Source organism: Canis lupus, chromosome 5 (assembly GCF_048164855.1).
Source record: "Canis lupus baileyi chromosome 5, mCanLup2.hap1, whole genome shotgun sequence".
Taxonomy (NCBI): domain Eukaryota; kingdom Metazoa; phylum Chordata; class Mammalia; order Carnivora; family Canidae; genus Canis; species Canis lupus.
The window spans coordinates 39,561,191-39,578,793 of record NC_132842.1 but is presented as its reverse complement, the minus strand read 5'-3'; the positions used below and the strand labels follow the sequence as shown (position 1 = coordinate 39,578,793).

The following is a 17,603-nucleotide window of genomic DNA, read 5'->3' as shown; positions in this document are numbered from 1 at the left end:
CCGCCCCCCCCCGCCCCCCCCCCCGCGCCCGGTCCCGCGCCGGGTCCAACCCAGAAGGGGCGCAAATCTGCCAACGCGCCTGCGCGAGCGGCGTGCCCCGGAAGCAGTTCTTTGGCCCTGTGACACGTAGCAACGGAGTCAATTCAGAGTCTGAACTGGTGTTGGGGGGTTTCGGGGGGTCGCAGGAGCTGCTGCCGCCGCTGCCGCGTTTGGTGAGTGTGCCGGGCTTGTGGCCCGCTGTTCGGGTTCTCTTCAGTCCTGCGGCGCGGCTTGTTGCGGCCCTGCGGCGCCGCGTTCCGATCCTCTCGCCCAGACCCTCGCTCCCTTTCAGGCCCTTGCTTTGAAGTGGCCCCTGGACCTCGGGCTCGGCCTTCCAGGGGTCGGCCCCTTCCCGGCAGGCCCAGGCCTTAGCCTGCAGGGAGACAGCCGCCCTGTCGGCGGCAGAGCCTGCCCTGAGCTGAGGAGTCGTCTGTGTGGTTGGTATTCGAGATCTCCGCGGAACCGGGGCCCCCACGCCCCTTCCCCTAACCCGGGGCACAGCAGCGCCGTCAGGTGGGCGGGGCTTCCCGGCCCTGAGTTTAGACGTTTCCTGTGCAGCTGCCCACCCGGACCCGTCCTCCAAATGCTCTTCCCCCAAACTCCAGAAGAGATCATTTACTGCCTTCTGAGGCTTTTTGCTTCCTTCGTTCGTGTCGAGACGAATTCGGTAGGACCTTCCTTGGGTTTGAAGAGTATTTGCCATTTTTCTTCTCTCTTTCAGATCCTTTGCGATGGCAGGCTTTGAGAACTTAAACACGGATTTCTACCAGACCAGTTACAGCATCGATGACCAGTCACAACAGTCCTATGATTACGGAGGAAGTGGAGGACCCTATAGCAAGTAACTTGTCAGCTTTGACCGTAGTCCCCGGCTGAAGCGAATGCCTGTATCCTCAGTGTTTGGTTCTTCCTAAAACCGAGCGTGTCACCGTGTCCCTTGTCAGGAATGTGATTTTTCATAATTTTCCTTCCTCTGGAAAGATCTGTGACACCGGTTTGGGTTTGAAAGGATTGCCCTGTTTAATTTGGTGTCTTCTGCAAAACCTTCCAGCGTGCTGTGACCGTGAAAGTGGATTGTTAAAGAACTGTTTCCTAGTGATAGTATTTCTACATCATTTAAGATACAGATAAGGGCTTCGAGGACCTAGGAGATACATAGGCTGTTTAGTCCACAGAGCCAGTTAAAAATTTAAAATCTTGCAACAGTTAGCTCAAGAAGTTAAATCAGTCCAAATTTCAGACCTTATCAGTGTTAATTCAGAGGGCTTAATGACACTATTTAGCAGTGTAAGCTCTCTTATGAATCATCAGGTGATTTTTTTTTATATATATATAACAGGTGATAGTGATAGTCATCTTTATTACTGCTCATAGCAAAACCTATGGTCAGTACACACGAGTCACCAGTTGCAGGTTGAAGAGGGGGCCTCGAAACCTTTCAGCCCTGAACTGTTAAAGAACAAAATTAAACAACAAGAAAAAAACCTACTTTTTTTTTTTTTTTTTTTTTTTTTTTTAATGGTCCCTGGTGTTAGTGGCAGAAATACATTAGCGGAGCTTTTCCACCGATTTCCTCTAGAATGTTGTATTCTTAGTTTCTTAGGATCTTAAAGATAACCTCATCAGTCATTTCCTACAGCAGGGTGGCTTAACCTTTCTTAGGTGGTCCAGAATCCCTTCAAGAATCTTACAGAAAAGATGGACCTGTTTCTGAGATGTAACTCCACACACTCAGATGCCCACATAAATATGCATGTTACTGCACACAGTTGGTGTCATATGATATTCATTTATGAACCATGAATTAAAAACCTCCTGAAGGGTATCCCAGGATGAAGACAAGGGAAGGTTGTGTATTGAATCAATCTGAGAGAAACGTGTAGTAGTAGAACATATTTGATTTAATAAATCTGAATGACAGTGCCAAGAGATTTAAAAAACAAAGCAAAAATCAAATTCAGCCCTCACTCAGTATGGCCTGTCTTAGATAAGCTGTCACCTGTTGACCTCTTGAATCTGCTAAATTTGATATATTGTAAGGCTTTTCCCCCCTAAAAGTCTAACACCTTGAACGGTGGGAGTGAGCATGTGAGAAATACTATCTGTGAATGAGTTTTTTTTTCCTTCTGCTAAATTCTGTTATATGCCATTGGGGATTTATCTTTTTTGATCAATTAATTGGGCAGAATTGGAAAAATCGTGTTGAGAAATTTCCATTTACTTAAAAATGTTTTTGTTTTTGTTTGTTTGTTTGAATCTTTGTATGAGAGGAAAATGAAAGATTGGCTTGAGTGCAGCCAAAGCGCTTTGGAAAACCTGGCTCTGTATGTAGGCCTGTTTATACTAAATGATGTTTGGATTCTGCAAAACTATGACATATAGATCACAACCTCCTAGGTTTATTGATCTCTGCCTTTCTTTCCTGTCCTGTTCATGTGTGCATCATGTGGGCATCACTTAAACTGTGACTTGTCTTTTCATCTCAGGTATCATCATCTCATTTCAATTCTCCAGAGGGAGGTTGTTTAGATATTCTTTTGCTAACTATTCTCACATTTCCATTGCAACCAGATCATGTGCCAGTAACCATTGCTTCAGTATAATGAATTTTTTATCCCAGGTGCTTTTATACCCATTATTGCCAATTAACAAATATGAGTTTATAGGTGAAGCCTAGTGTAGGAATGTAGGAAGCCTAATGTATTAGCAGTAATAACTGGGATTTATTTATTTATTTATTTATTTATATTGTTTTTTATTTTGATAAATTTATTTTTTATTGGTGTTCAATTTGCCAACATATAGAATAACACCCAGTGCTCATCCCATCAAGTGCCCCCCTCAGTGCCCATCACCCAGTCACCCCCATCCCCCGCCCACCTCCCCTTCCACCACCCTAGTTCGTTTCCCAGAGTTAGGAGTCTCTCACTGGGTTTCATTTATAAGTGTCATTTTCATATTCATGTAATAACAACAACAAAAAGTAAAAGGCCCTTTCACCTTAATCTGTTGAGTTTTATGATTGCAACATTGGTTGGGTCCCACATTGTATGCTAGATATAAAATACCAACTACTATTTTTAAAGGTTTTAAAGCTAGTATTTTTTCTTCTTTGACTTAACTGATAAGTATCTATATGGAGTACAATGTTGATTTACTCTCTAAAGATCATGTCTACCATGTTGTGTTCTAGTTTAAAACCAGCAGGCAAGCCAGGAATTTTCCTGACCAGGTCCTTCTGGAAAAGGAAAATAGTAAAATTCCACGGTGTAGTCTTTCTCACCTTGGATCTTAAAGAAGGAATGATGGTACCACTTTTGAAGCTGTCATTTGCTTGTAGTAATTCTCTTCCTTACATGAAATATATGAGTCTCTATTAGCAGTTTTAAAGTATGGACCACAGACCCCAGAGGATCCTTGAGATCCTTTTCAGAGAGACTTTTAAGGTTAAAACTAATAATAACAATACTAAAACACTATTTACCTTTTTAGGTGTGTTAACATTTTTACTGATACTGTAAAAACAATGATTGGTAAAACCGCTAGTACCTGAATGTGATGACAAGGGCATCAGAGTGTTTTAGTAATCATTGTATTCTTCATCACCACACACTTGCTGGGGTGTGGAGGGAACCAGTTTCATTTAAGGCTGCCCTTGATGAAGCAGTAAAAATCATGATGTTATTAAATCCTGACCCTTCAGTACACATGTATTAAAAATATTCTGTGTGACAAAATGGGAAACAGTCATAAAGCACCTCCGGTTCATACTGAAGCACAGTTATCTTGAGGAAAAGCCGCTGTGCAATTTCAGTTGCAGGTTGTATCAACTGCTTTTTTTATTGGAAATAACATCCCAGCAAACTGTGGTTATGTAGATTTGATAACTGGGCAGATATTTTCTCAAAGATGAAATAATAGAGATAATAATTGAATAATGCTTAACTTCAAGAAAGAAAACTGACAGTATGTGTAATTAATGGTTAAAGTTTTCAGGTAAAAATGAGGATTTGGGAAAACTATCCATTACTGTGAACTTGTCAGCTTTCTAGTAATTAACCATTTTTCTGATGAAATCATTGGTAGATATTAACAAATGTGATTTTCCTCTATTTATACTTCATATATATGTTTTTATATTAAGTATGTCAATATTTGGGAGAGCTATATCACTAATATTTTCTAAATTAGCAGTGAATGTTACAACATCATACATGAGTAAGGGAAGAATCCATTCAAAGTGCAAGACACATCAGTGTATTTTAATATAACAGTATAAAAAGTTTATTAGTGTTAACAATTTTATTTATTCATTCATTCATTCATTCATTCATTCATGAGAGACACAGAGAGAGAGAGGCAGAGACATAGGCAGAGAGAGAAGGAGGCTCCATAAAGGGAGCCCAATGTGGGACTCGATCCCGGGTCTCCAGGATCATGCCCTGGGCTGAAGGCAGCGCTAAACCGCTGAGCCACCCGGGCTGCCCTGTTAACAATTTTCTACGTTGTTGGGTTTTTTTTTTTTTTTAAGATTTTATTTACTTATTCATGAGATACACACACAGAGAGAGAAGCAGAGACACAGGCAGAGGGAGAAGCAGGCTCCATGCATGGAGTCCAATGTGGGACTCGATCCTGGGACACCAGGATCACGCCCTGGGCTGAAGGCAGGTGCTAAACCACTGAGCCAGCCAGGGATCCCAATATATACCTACGTGTTCTAGATAACACTTTATTTTATTTTATTTTTTAAGATTTTATTTATTTATTCATGAGAGACCCATACAGAGAGAAAGAGAGGCAGAGACACAGGCAGAGGGAGAAGCAGGCTCCATGCAGGGAGCCTGATATGGGACTCGATCCCAGGACCCCAGGATAACGTCCAGGGCTGAAGGCAGGCGCTAAACCGCTGAGCCACCCAGGGATCCCCATATATAACACTTTAGAATGAATTATAATAAATAGTAAATGTACAACCCTTTTAAAGGTGCAGAAGTTTTTAATATTGAAGTTTTTAATATGAAAATTAAGTCTTCTACTTACCCCTACTTTCAGGTTCTTTTACTTATATGATTATATTATATTAACTATGTTACATTATATCTAAACTTGTGTAATCGTGCATATTATATGTAATATATGTACCTGTAAATAAAATACACATATGCAAATATATACATACAGATATATTCCAAAAAGTACAATCACAGTGGGTACATATGGTATATACTATTCTGAACATTGGGTGTTTTTTCGTTTCTGCCCATTAAGTATTTTTTTTTATTTTCATTCTTTATTACACATAAAAGTACCTCATTCCTTTTAACAGTTGCCTAGTAACCTTTGCCCCCCCATTACAATATATTTACTGGTAACTGTTTGTGTTGTTTTTCGTGTTTTGCTATTAAATAGTGTTTCATCGAATTCTGTATTACTGTATAGCCAGAAAAATAAATAGCATTTTTTACAGCTTGGATTGAAATAGAGTGATAACTAAGTCTTGAGAATCTCATTGGGTTCTCCAGAGGGCTGTGTGTAGTTGAACTTTTGCCATTACTTGGATTTGCTTTTAATCAAGGTATCAGTTATTTTAAAAATTAGATTTAAGATCTCCAAATAATATTCATGGCAGTCATTAGATTTTATACTTGTCAAAAGGAACTATAAAAGTTTTAAGGGTAATTAAACTAAAGGATCTTTAAGGCTTTAAAAAATTTCTTTTCAAAATAATTATTTTATTCTTTATTTCTTTCTATGTAATGAGATTAGTTCCGTTGATAAGCCATATTTTTTTTTCCTAGAACATGGTAAAACAGGTTTTTAAAGACACTACTTCAGTAACCTTCAGGTCCCTGTTGTTTTCATCATTAAAATAGCCTTGGTAAAGTCTCTTTTTCTACAGTGCAGGATTTACTATAGCACATATCAAATGAGACAGTAGATGTACATCTGCTTTGAAAACTTAACAGTGCTATTCAAATGCAAGATGTACTAATAATGTTTTGTTGTATTCAGAAAACTTTCACAGGAAGAGGCTTGAATTTTTCTACTCTGTATTTGAAGTTGGTGGTTATTTTTAAAGAGATTTATCCACTTGCAAAATATAACATAGTACAGAAAGTAAAGAAGAATGATTACATTCAATGGAGATCCAAACCACAATGGAAAATTACATAGCATGTAGGACAAAGTCTGTCATGTTACATTTTCATTCATAGTTTTAGGCATCAGTTGTATTTCACAGCTGTCTTCATATTACATATACTTATTGAAGGGGAAGAATAGATCAGATTCTTTAGTTTTCATTTGTTGACCGCCTAATGTTTAAAAGTTTCATAGTTGGTAAAATGCTTAAGCTCCATGTGAGTGTTGGCATCATTAGCAAGATTCTCTAAAAAATACAACTTACCATTAGATAATCAAATTGATCTTAGTTATTAGATTTTATTTCAACACTATTTATGAAAACTAGTAAAGTAGCTATTCTAGGAATTGCAGGACTTTGATTCTCTAGCTCTCAGAGATTGCCACTGTTGACGTAATTCTGAGAAATGTAACTTTGGTTTATAGACAGTATGCTGGCTATGACTACTCGCAGCAAGGCCGATTTGTCCCTCCAGAGATGATGCAGCCACAACAGCCATACACCGGGCAGATTTTTCAGCCAACTCAGGCATACACTCCAACAACACCTCAGCCATTCTATGGAAACAATTTTGAAGATGAGCCACCCTTATTAGAAGGTAGGATTGGTTGCAGTAGTTCGTAGTATTCTGTGATGTCTAGCTAGTCAGTGAAAACATATCTCAGTTTGGAGAAGTTGTCCCTTCCTTTAAAAGAATAATTTTATAGAAAAAAAAAGCCACATATGAAACCACATTGAGCTATAGGGGACCAGATTTTTAATAGATCTTCATAAAGTGACAATTATGTGAGCATTGACTTATTTCCCATTACTGATTAAATTCTGTCAGTAGAAGAAATAAAAGGAAATACCGTAGTAGTGATTGTTTTACATGGGAGAAACTGGCAAAACTAGTAACATCACTGAAAAGTATGGTGATTTTCAAATTGTATTCTAAAACCCATAAAGCAGTAGTTCCATACATTTTAGGTCGAGGTTGGATACCTTATGAAAGTCTAATGAGAGCTATGAATACCCTTCTTAGAAAAATGTACACCTGTGCATAGAAACATAGTTTCATATACAATTTCATAGCATCTCCAAGTATTTCTGAAGTTCCAAGTAAAGAACCCCTAACTGATAACATTGTCCATATATTCTTTGTTATGCACGCATAGCTGCGAATGTCTTGTTTTGTCATATCCACACACTTTTGCAGCATCAAACCAAAAATAGGATATTTGCAATCGATGAAAACTGGTATTGAGTAATCACCAAAATGCCTGATATTGCTAGATTCTCTTTTGATGCTGAATGTTTCATTTTGTCTCCTGTTGTAGCATAGATTCTGGTAAACTCAAGGTGTGTCACAAATCCTAATTGACTGTCTTACTTTCTTTTCCTTTAGAATTAGGTATCAATTTTGACCACATCTGGCAAAAAACACTAACAGTGTTACATCCGTTAAAAGTAGCAGATGGCAGCATCATGAATGAGACTGATTTGGCAGGACCAATGGTTTTTTGCCTTGCCTTTGGAGCCACGTTGTTACTGGTAAGATTTTAGTTTGAGCTCTCAGTGTGGATTAAAGAAAATCTTTCATTGTTCCATCAGGAGCCATTTTTGAGACTGTTGATATATCAAATCTTTCATGTGTTTTGAATGGTATTGAGTTGCTGGAATATATACCCATTCATCACTTCTCCATTGACAACAAATGTCATATATTTAGAAATAATTTTTTTGTTCCGAGAAAAGTTTCAATTATTAGGGGAAAAAAAACACAAATAACGTGTGGCTTCAGTCCCTCATCAAAATTCCGTCTTACTTTTTAGAAATTGACAACATTCTTTAGCCTATTGCTCTTTTATTTATTTATGTATATTAATAATAGCTTTTTCTTATTTTTTAATCTGTAGACCTTGGATGATGTTTTGTTATGGTGGTGCTTGTTGTTAGTTTCGTATATATTATTTTAACTTTTAATGAATTGGAGTGTTAAAAGACAAGTTTCCCTGCAAATGTTAAAGTATATTGAAAATGAATAGTTGTAAAGATAATTTGTTAATATTTGTTGTATTTTATCTTATGTCTCTGAATTAAGAGAGATAAATGATGTAATGGATAGAAGATGGGATTTTTAGTCAGAAAAGCTGGGCATCAGTTCAGTGCTCCTGCTCTGTTCTGGAGTAAAATGTTTCATCCTTCAGCTCCCTCTGATAATCCTATGTTTCCCACCTCACAAGATTGTTTACAGATTAACCAAGAGGTTATATGAGAACCCAGAAAAATTTTAAAGTGCTGTACATATATGAGGTTTTGTTATTACTACATTAATGAATTCATTAAACTCAGCTGAACCTTTTAAATCTTCTACATTCTCACATATTTGCAAATAAATACTGAGTCTAACAAAAATGAGAAGAATTTTTCCATGTAACATAATCTTTGAAGACATTCTCATGATTGAGTTTTATATGTCCAAAATCTGATAAACAAGGACATTTTTGAAATCTTCTCTGTGGACTGATTTTCATCATAGTATGACCTGAATACATTGTTTGCTCATATATCTTGATTTTAAGAGTACTCTTACAGGGGCACCTGGGTGGCTCAGTGGTTGAGTATCTGCCTTTGGCTCAGGTCGTGGTCCTGGCGTCCTGGGATTGAGTCCCGCATTGGAGGGAGTCTGCTTCTCCCTCGCCTTATGTCTCTGCCTCTCTCTGTGTGTCTCTGATGAATAAATAAAATTTAAAAAAAAAAAGAGTACTCTTAGAGCAGTGTAACTAATTTATACTGTCTTAGTTCTGTTTGGTAAAGAACATAATTCTTTTTGTTTGTCAAAAGACTATAAATCCACCAACAATTTGGAAAAATAATGAAAGAAAATACATCTTCCATTATATTTCTCTTACTTGTTAGTAGTCAGTTTTCTTTTCTTCTCCCCTCCCCATAGAACCATGGTGTCCTGCTTATCCTGGCTTCCTTTCTGTTAGCTCCTTTAACAGCCATATAAAGTGAATGATGAAATTGTTTCTACTGTTACAAAGATTGCAACTACATCTGCCAATGAGAATAAATTGCTTCAGGGCAATTTTGGTGGTATTAGGTGCTTTCAAGTAATATTAGATATCGTCCAAACATTCTGCAGGGTTTTCCATCTTGTCTCTGTAGTTTATTTGCTTAATATCAGCTAGATTTTTTTTTTTTTTTTTTAGAAATCTACTACTAAAAGGTAATTGTACCATGATTTTGTATCTTTATTTGCTGAATTGCTCAAATACTAACTGGAAAATGAAAAAACCAAGTATCTGTGTATTGGAAAGTGGATATTTTAGATATCTTGAGGAAGATGTAAATCTGTATTTTACTACTCTGCATAAAGAATAGATGCCTCTATAGATTTTGATGTTTGCAAATTAGATATTTTCTTACATGTACCATTTTAGGTGAACTAAGACCAAAAAGAATTTTTTCCCTTTAACCTGTAATCTTTTCTTTACCCATAGGCTGGCAAAATCCAGTTTGGCTATGTATATGGGATCAGTGCAATTGGATGTCTAGGAATGTTTTGTTTACTAAATTTAATGAGTATGACAGGTGTTTCATTTGGGTGTGTGGCAAGTGTCCTTGGATATTGTCTTCTTCCCATGATCCTACTTTCCAGCTTTGCAGTGATATTTTCTTTGCAGTAAGTACTGATCATTATTTTGGGGATTGATTGACCAGTTCTCTGTAATAGGATTTATCTCACCATCAGTTTAAGATAAATCACTGATTCAGCAAACATGAGATACAGTGCCTGTTATGAATAAGGACTGTACTATATGCTTTTCAGTGGTGAACAGTGGAACTGAGAATAAATTTGAAAACTTTTTATACCATCTCTGCTTTTATCTGTGATAAAGAATTTCACTAGTTCTGTGTTTACTTACCATTGTCAGTAAACAAACAGAACAGTGGTGATTGTTAACTAAAATATTGGGTGAAAAGATCAAATTGTTAAAATTACTCTTACCAACTCTGATATTTTTTACACTGTATCTGATTTCTTAAAAGATGTTAGGCATATGCTAAATGAAAGTAATAAACACACAGTCTGTTTGGCAGCTTATTAACTGAAAACAAAACATTCTTGTTATGGGAAGAGGCTGTTACATGTTCTCAGATGTACTTGTAAGCAGCTTTAAGTGTGTAATTGTTAAGTAATACTTTAGGTAAAGTTAAAAAGAAAGATATAAATTCCTGCTGATAAATTCTCTTCTCATAGCTGGTATACAGATCCTCTCAACAGTTTAGGCTCCTCCTTGTGGCTAGTGCCAGGCACAACCAATGATGGGCCTTTGTTACACTTAGATAAAGTTAAAAGAGAGGTTTAGGGGAAGAGCATGTATCAGCTATTCGATGGTAGAGATTTTGATGGCTTCACAATGTTCCTGCTTTGCGTAAAAATGCTTCAGATTTGCAGTGTAAACTCATTCTTTTCATTTGTTGAGATTGGTACATATATATTTGAATTTTACAGAAGACATTTTCTACCAAAACAGTATTTTCTAACCAGGGCAGTTTTGCTCTTAAGGGTACATTAGGCAGTGTCTGGAGATCATTTTGATTGTCGCATCTGTGGGCCATGCACATGTGCTGCTGGTACCTTATGGCTAAAGGCCAGAGATTCTGCTGAACAACCTAGCAATGCACAGAACAGTCCTTCACAACAAAAGTGCATCCATCCCAGATATCAGTAATGTTAAAGTGAGAAACCTAGCTCCTATGCTAACAGGAGCAAAATGTAATTATAAATGAGCTTTTTATCACATCATTGAATGTGGATGTGAATTATTCAGCATCATTGAATTCACTATGAGGTACGTTATTTTAACATTTGAAAAAATCGATCATTTCTATAGATGTGTACAATGTGGATTTAAAATGCTTTTCTTTAGAATTGGTTATTGTTGTATTTTTACATAACTAATCTCATCTACTGCCTTTCCCCCCTTCCCCCTCTTTTTCCTTGTTGGTTACAGAGGAATGGTAGGAATCATTCTCACTGCTGGAATCATTGGATGGTGTAGTTTTTCTGCTTCCAAAATTTTTATTTCTGCATTAGCCATGGAAGGACAGCAACTTCTAGTAGCATATCCTTGTGCTTTGTTATATGGAGTCTTTGCCCTAATTTCTGTTTTTTGAACTGAATTTATCTGGCATGTGGACATCATTGGGCCAAAAAGGACTTTGAACTCTTAAATTGGACCAGCAAACTGCTACAGTGCAACTCTCATGCAGACCTAATATTTGATTATTGGAGCAATGGAAGTAAACATGTATCTTTTGTTCATTTTTATAGAACTTTTGAATACTATGTTGGATTTATCTGCAGTATGACTAGCTTTAAGTGTTTGTGCTTATACAAATAAGTGCTATTTCTCTCCTGTTCCTGCAGCCTTTAAAAAACAAATTTTTTTCCTTGCAAATTATATTAAGATGTTTTTAATAGATTTTTATCAACTGTGGGAAACTAACCACAGAGCTAATACTCTTTCTTAGAAACAACCCATAGTTAAGAAGACACAAGACTTACTGCAGAAATATTTTTCCAAGGGATTAAGAGAGAAAAATTGCCTATATTCTTGAGTTAGATGCACTTGAAGCAAAAAAAGTGATCCCAAAGTAGAGTTTTATGAGTTTGCGCTTCAAAAATTTAACATTCCTTTAAATTATCTTAGGGAGTTTTTGCTAAGATTCAATGAGAGAAGCCCATAGTCTACTTTATTGTAGATAGGAAATGTGCACACCTGTTGAGATTAGCATTAACTAACTAAACCATAGTGACCCAGACTGGCCACATTAATGTTCATAGTTGGGATTCCATATTTCCTAGGAAAAAGAAAATCACTAACCTTTTTTTGAGAAAAATATTTAAAATGTCACAATTCAGTACTGCAGTTATCAATGTAAAATGCATTTGATGCTTAGTAATTAAAATTTTCCCGATTTTATCTGCTGTCGAGTTGACTTTGCTGTTTTCGGTATTGCATTTTCTTTAACAAGGTTCTGGTTTTAACTTGTATTCCTAATTTATCCTAAGCTTTAGGAACAGAAATCATTTAGTATGAAATCAGAAAAAAGGTCTTAAGTGGAAGGCAATTTACTTTGAGTTACAACATTATTTCCTTGTATTAAACTTATTTGGCTAATATCATGCTATCTTGCCAGAGAATCTCTAGGAAAATGCTGCATCTTGTATTTTGATCATTGGGTTTTTCTGAAAAAACAACTCTGATTTTGGATGAGTCCAGTTATAGTTATGAGAAAGGTGCCCTGGGAGGAGGAAAATGTTGCCTTCTTTAGAAAAGGGGACTTTACACATTTCTTATAAGATCATAATTTCTAATCTCTGGAATCATGTAAATTTGCTTTTCTTCATTAATACTTAATCTTCTGGAGGAATATTCTCACTAGCAGTTCATTTCTGGCTGGGTTTTCAACCTCACCAAAGTGTTTTAGAATATTTTTTATTGTAATCTATGGATAGTATCTTTTTTGCCTTTTTCATTTCATTTTGTAAATACACAGTAACCCTGTTAAGGCAGATGTAATGAGTGCCTTCTGTTAATACCCAGTTTTTCCTAACAAATAGGGTCGATGATTCTTTGCGAAATAAATTTTCCCACTGTTACTTAGTCCTAGACCATTAATCTTAAGCCATATTTATTTTTTGTCTCTCCCACTCCAAACATAAAAATTAATTTAAATCAATGTTGAGAGATTTTTATTGTTACTTGTCTTATTTAACTCCAAAGTCATTAGATACAAAACCATCTCATACATAACAGTTATTCTGTCAAAATAGTTATATAGTGGAGTTGCATTTAATGCAAGAGGTTAGTTTTAGAGTTTGGTACCTGAAGAGTCATGTATAGCCCCAATTTCCCTTCTAAAATTTTTCTTTAAAATACAACAAATATAGCCATATTTATGCATACTTTAAAAGCTGAAAAACCATTTCAAAAAGTTATATGTGGTGACTTTTTTCTCTGACATTGTAGTAGATTATGTTCCCTCATTGAAGTTTCAGGAAGAGCAGGTAGCTTGATTTGAGGGCCCATTTTGTACCAAAAACATACAGGTACCATTAAATGCTAGACACACTCTGTATAGCTATAGATTCACTTAGTGATTATCCCTGAGTAACAAACTCACTGTGAATGGATTTCAGGATCTGTCACTCAAGCTAGTGTTATTTATGCATGTATGTATGCCAAGGACAGATAATTGTTTTTATGTATGGTATAAATGTATATTTTATGAATTTTAATACCATGTTAGATTACCATGTTTACCAACGGGTGCTTTCAAGAGCTATATAAGTAGACCTTGTAGGAATAGGTATTCTTTCTCCAGATATAGTTATAAAGGTAGTGCAAATTTCTGTTAAGTATTAAAATACTAAGTACTGTCACATACTAGGCATCCAATCAAAGAGGATTTTTAAAAATGTAGGTAATGACATGATTTTGGGCAGAATTTAAGTATTTGACATTTTGCAAATTTGTGACCTTAAATGGGTATTGCTCAACTCAAATATACTCCAGATCTAAGTAAGGACAATTATCTCTGAAGCTCAAGTTATGCAGTTATTTTTATAGTATTTGTTACCTACAAAAAAGCCTTTCCTTTCTGAAATTATATACTTTTTCCTTCTAAATGGAAGAATTTAGAACTTTGGGCAAAAGAGAACTATAGAAGTTGAAATCTTATCCTAAAGGGTACTCTGACCTAGTTGTTTAGAATTGTAGGAAGTCAAGACCACATTTGGAGATCTGCCTGTTGTCATATAGAGCAGAGCTAATGTAATGATGCAGACAATTTGCTTAACTTACCCTGTGGGAGAAGTTTTATTAACTTATTTATATATATGTATGTGTAAATGTATGTGTGTGTGTATATATATATATATATATCTATGTGTGTATGTATATGTGTGTGTATATGCATGTATGTGACAAGATGTTTAGCTTTTCATAAGCTATTTCCAAGAGCTTTCCAGGAAATATTGAATGGTACAAATCATAGCATGAAGAGTACCAAAGAATAGCCCTGGGTTTTCAAAACTCTAGCTAGAGCAAGCTTCTACCCAAGTAATGCTCCATGTAAAATCTATCCTCACAAACTATCCCCTTTTCATTTGTGATGTCTTGTCAAATTCCAACTACTGGTTACCAATGATCTCAATTTTTACAAATTCCAATTTATTTGGAAACGAAAGCTTAAATGATTTCTTAAGCAGTTTCCTATAATGATACACTTGTTTTAAAATAGAAACTTTAAGAATGAAACATTAGAATTAGCCAAAAGCCAAGTACTTTTTCAAAGAGTTATAGTAATTAATGGGATATTCTTAGACTCTTCCCCCCCCCCCCCCCAGGATGTATTTAGTATTTGAGGGAAGGAATGGCAATAATAAGATAATCAAGGATTATGGTGAATTCCGTAAGGAAAAATTGGATCTTTTATAAATAGATAAGAATGATCTATCATTAGCTTGTCAAGAATACAGTTTACTTTCAGACAGCCTGAGTAGAGCCTATCCTCACCACTCTACAATCTCTATTATTATTTTATAGCACCAGTGAAGAAATAATTGATTTTTAACTCGGCTACCATCCAAATTATTGAAGTTTGAATTTTAATATATAACTATTACTTGAATTTCAGTAAGCTGCTTTGTTCATTAATAATTAAGTATCCATAACTGGGCAGTAGGTAATATTAAATATTAAGTTATTGATTTGTAGGGATTGGCAGAGTAGTTTAAAAGTGTTTTATATTAACAAATGTATATCTCAGAATGGTGACTATGAAAACTGAAGAATGAAATCTAGTAGTGTGCAGTTAGGATTTTTGCATCAAGATAGGAATACTTCTACCCTTGTGCACAAAGTTCCTACTTTAGTTAATGAAGAACATTATCTGCTGATGGAGCACAGTGTTCTGTGTTTGTGCAAATAAATTAAAATGATTACATACTCAAATGAGGACTAATTAAATACAGAGTTGTTCTTCTAATTTAAAAGCACAAATACTTTCTTGAGCACATTAGGTTCTGAAAATTGGATATTACATTTTTTGTGAGCCTAACTAATTAGGCTTACCTTGCATATATAAATTTGGTTTATTTCTGAAACTACCACTAAATCTGATAGCATGTGGGGTGATTAATTATGCATTAAGGTGTTTAAAATAGCTTTTCAACACTAGCAGCACAGACAGAATTTTAAAAATGAGAAGTGCTCAGTAGAAACATTTAAGACAGTTATAAATTTGTATGCTGACTTGGCTTACTCTGATTATCTTAAAATTAGAGAAAGCAATATGGTTATTTCATTTTTTCCTTCAGGTAAATATAGTTCAGACAAAAGTCCTGGTAAAATTTTATGAAAAATTTGCTTACAGTTTTCAGTTTTGTGATCTTTGATAATGCTATGGGGCTTGATAGTCTTTTTTTTTTTTTTTTTTTTTTTTTTAGGCAGCCATTTAGGTCCTAAAAGTCCTACAATGTTATATGTTTTTTTTCAAAGTGGGAATGTCTCTATTTCCTTTGCCTGTTACATGCCATTGTTATGATAAAGAATAATACCTCTATACAGCAATAGAAAGGAGTGGTTTATTGATAAGATGTTTTAACAGGAATGACCCTCAGAAACAGTAGGCTAAGGGAAAAAAAAAGCCATATATGAAAGACCACATATATATTTATATGAATTTCTAGGAAAGAAATCTGTAGGGACAACAGATTAGTAGTTGCATGGGGATAAAAGTGGGAATTGATTCTAAAGGAGGAGAGAGCTTTTTTGAGTGATCGTGGTTGCACAACTGTATGTTTATTAAAATCATTAAAGTGTACCCTTGGAATGTGTTAGATTTTATGATAGGTTAATAGTATGGAGAGTGAGAGTAAGAGGTAGAACAAACTGCTAGAACATCTGTATTTTTAGAGTTCAAGAGAAAAGAAGAGAAACCTAAGATCGATATTAATAGAGGATAAAACAATAGAGTACTTTGACCAGAGGGAAAAAACATTGTAATACCAAGGAAGTGAGATTGCCACCCCCTCTAAATTTTACTCTCCATCTAACTCCCTTCAGATTGATTGGTTTGTGTTTTATCAGATCACACACATGGGTGTCTTCTTCCCCTAGTGGCTTGTATCCACACAAATACATGCATACACACTCCTCTTTTTTAGAAATGTTTGTTAAAAGTCCTATTAATTTAGAGGCCTAACTGTATTCACAATGTGCAAACATCATCACTATATGATTTCAGAGTATTTCCATCACCTCATAAAGAAACCTCATACTTCTCAGTTTCCCAGCTCCCATACCCTGGCAACCACTAGTTTTCTTTTTGTCTCTAGATTTGCTTGTTGTGGACATTTCATATGAATAGAAGCATAAAAGATGGGCTTTTGTTTCTGGCTTCTTAGTATAATGTTTTCAAGGTCTTTTTTTTTTTTTTTTTTAAGCAATCTGTTATTCAAATTGATTTGAAATTTTCTTCATTCTTTTTACTAGCTGAATATCATTTTATTAAATGACCAGAATTTAATTCACTTTGGCAGTGCCCCATCGTCAGACTGTTGGGATCTTTGTACCTTTTTGAAAAATTCTAAATAGTGGTGCATTGGTACTGTTATCTTTTATTATTTCAATGCCACATTTATACCACTCCGGTAAATAACTTAAATGCAGAATTTAAATTCTGAAAATTTCAATAATTTTATTTCCTAATAGTTCTTTTTAGTATGAGTCTAGTTTTTGGTTTGTTGAAGCATGCAAGTCACATATAGGCATTGCTCTGTGGTTCTCTGTTACTTCAGTATTTTTATACTACTCTTAAGCAGTGACAGGTGAATACTGGTAAAAGTATCATGTCACACCCATGCTTCAAATTATTTCTACGTTAGAAGGGAAGACTTCATTCAAAGTGAGTTGCCTTTTTTTTCCCCCCATTTAGGAGAGTCAGTCTGACAGTGTCGTTTTAAGGTCACTGTTTTTACATAGCTTTTTTTTTTTTTTTAAGTTCTGAAATGTGCCCATTTTTAATTTCTCCTTCAGTGGCTCTTTGTACTTATCTAATTTACTTATTTCAGAACATCCCTACCATTTAACTCATTTGTGCTTTAGTTGTATCAGTACTCATCTTTAGAGAGAATATCAAATACATGGTATAATCTGATAGTTGACTGTGCTCAAACTAGGTCTTGTTACCCAATTTGTTCCTATTTTAATTCCCAAGAGTTAAATTTATCATGATAGCAGTTACAGAGACTAAAACCAACATCTCTACTTCAGACATCTGCAGAAATCAGTTTGTTATAAATTTGTATTGAGCTTTTAAGAGTTGAATTACTTAATAAAATGATTTAAAATGCTTT

At 35.4% G+C, this 17,603-nt stretch overlaps 1 protein-coding gene across 2 annotated transcripts; it reads left to right on the top strand.

Annotated features, from left to right (window-relative positions):
- Positions 1–53: 53 nt before the first annotated feature.
- YIPF5 (Yip1 domain family member 5) lies at positions 54–12,162 on the top strand. Of its 2 annotated transcripts, XM_072826324.1 has the most exons (6): positions 54–212; positions 761–880; positions 6,610–6,782; positions 7,572–7,717; positions 9,673–9,854; positions 11,191–12,162. In XM_072826324.1, exons 2-6 carry the CDS (start codon positions 771–773, stop codon positions 11,351–11,353), a joined length of 774 nt encoding a protein of 257 aa, XP_072682425.1. In that variant the 5' UTR covers positions 54–212; positions 761–770; the 3' UTR covers positions 11,354–12,162. The 2 variants fall into 2 exon arrangements, with proteins under 2 accessions (XP_072682425.1, XP_072682426.1); XM_072826325.1 differs by lacking the exons at positions 54–212; positions 761–880 and adding an exon at positions 690–706.
- The last annotated feature ends 5,441 nt before the right edge of the window (positions 12,163–17,603 follow it).

What these genes read in the sequence shown, in the direction of transcription:
- YIPF5 (XM_072826324.1), top strand. Translation starts at nt 771, where the DNA reads ATGGCAGGCTTTGAGAACTTAAACACGGATTTCTACCAGACCAGTTAC. An exon ending in TTGGAGCCACGTTGTTACTG is followed by an intron (nt 7,718 to 9,672) that starts GTAAGATTTTAG and finishes CTTTACCCATAG; the next exon opens with GCTGGCAAAATCCAGTTTGG. An exon ending in GCAGTGATATTTTCTTTGCA is followed by an intron (nt 9,855 to 11,190) that starts GTAAGTACTGAT and finishes TGTTGGTTACAG; the next exon opens with AGGAATGGTAGGAATCATTC.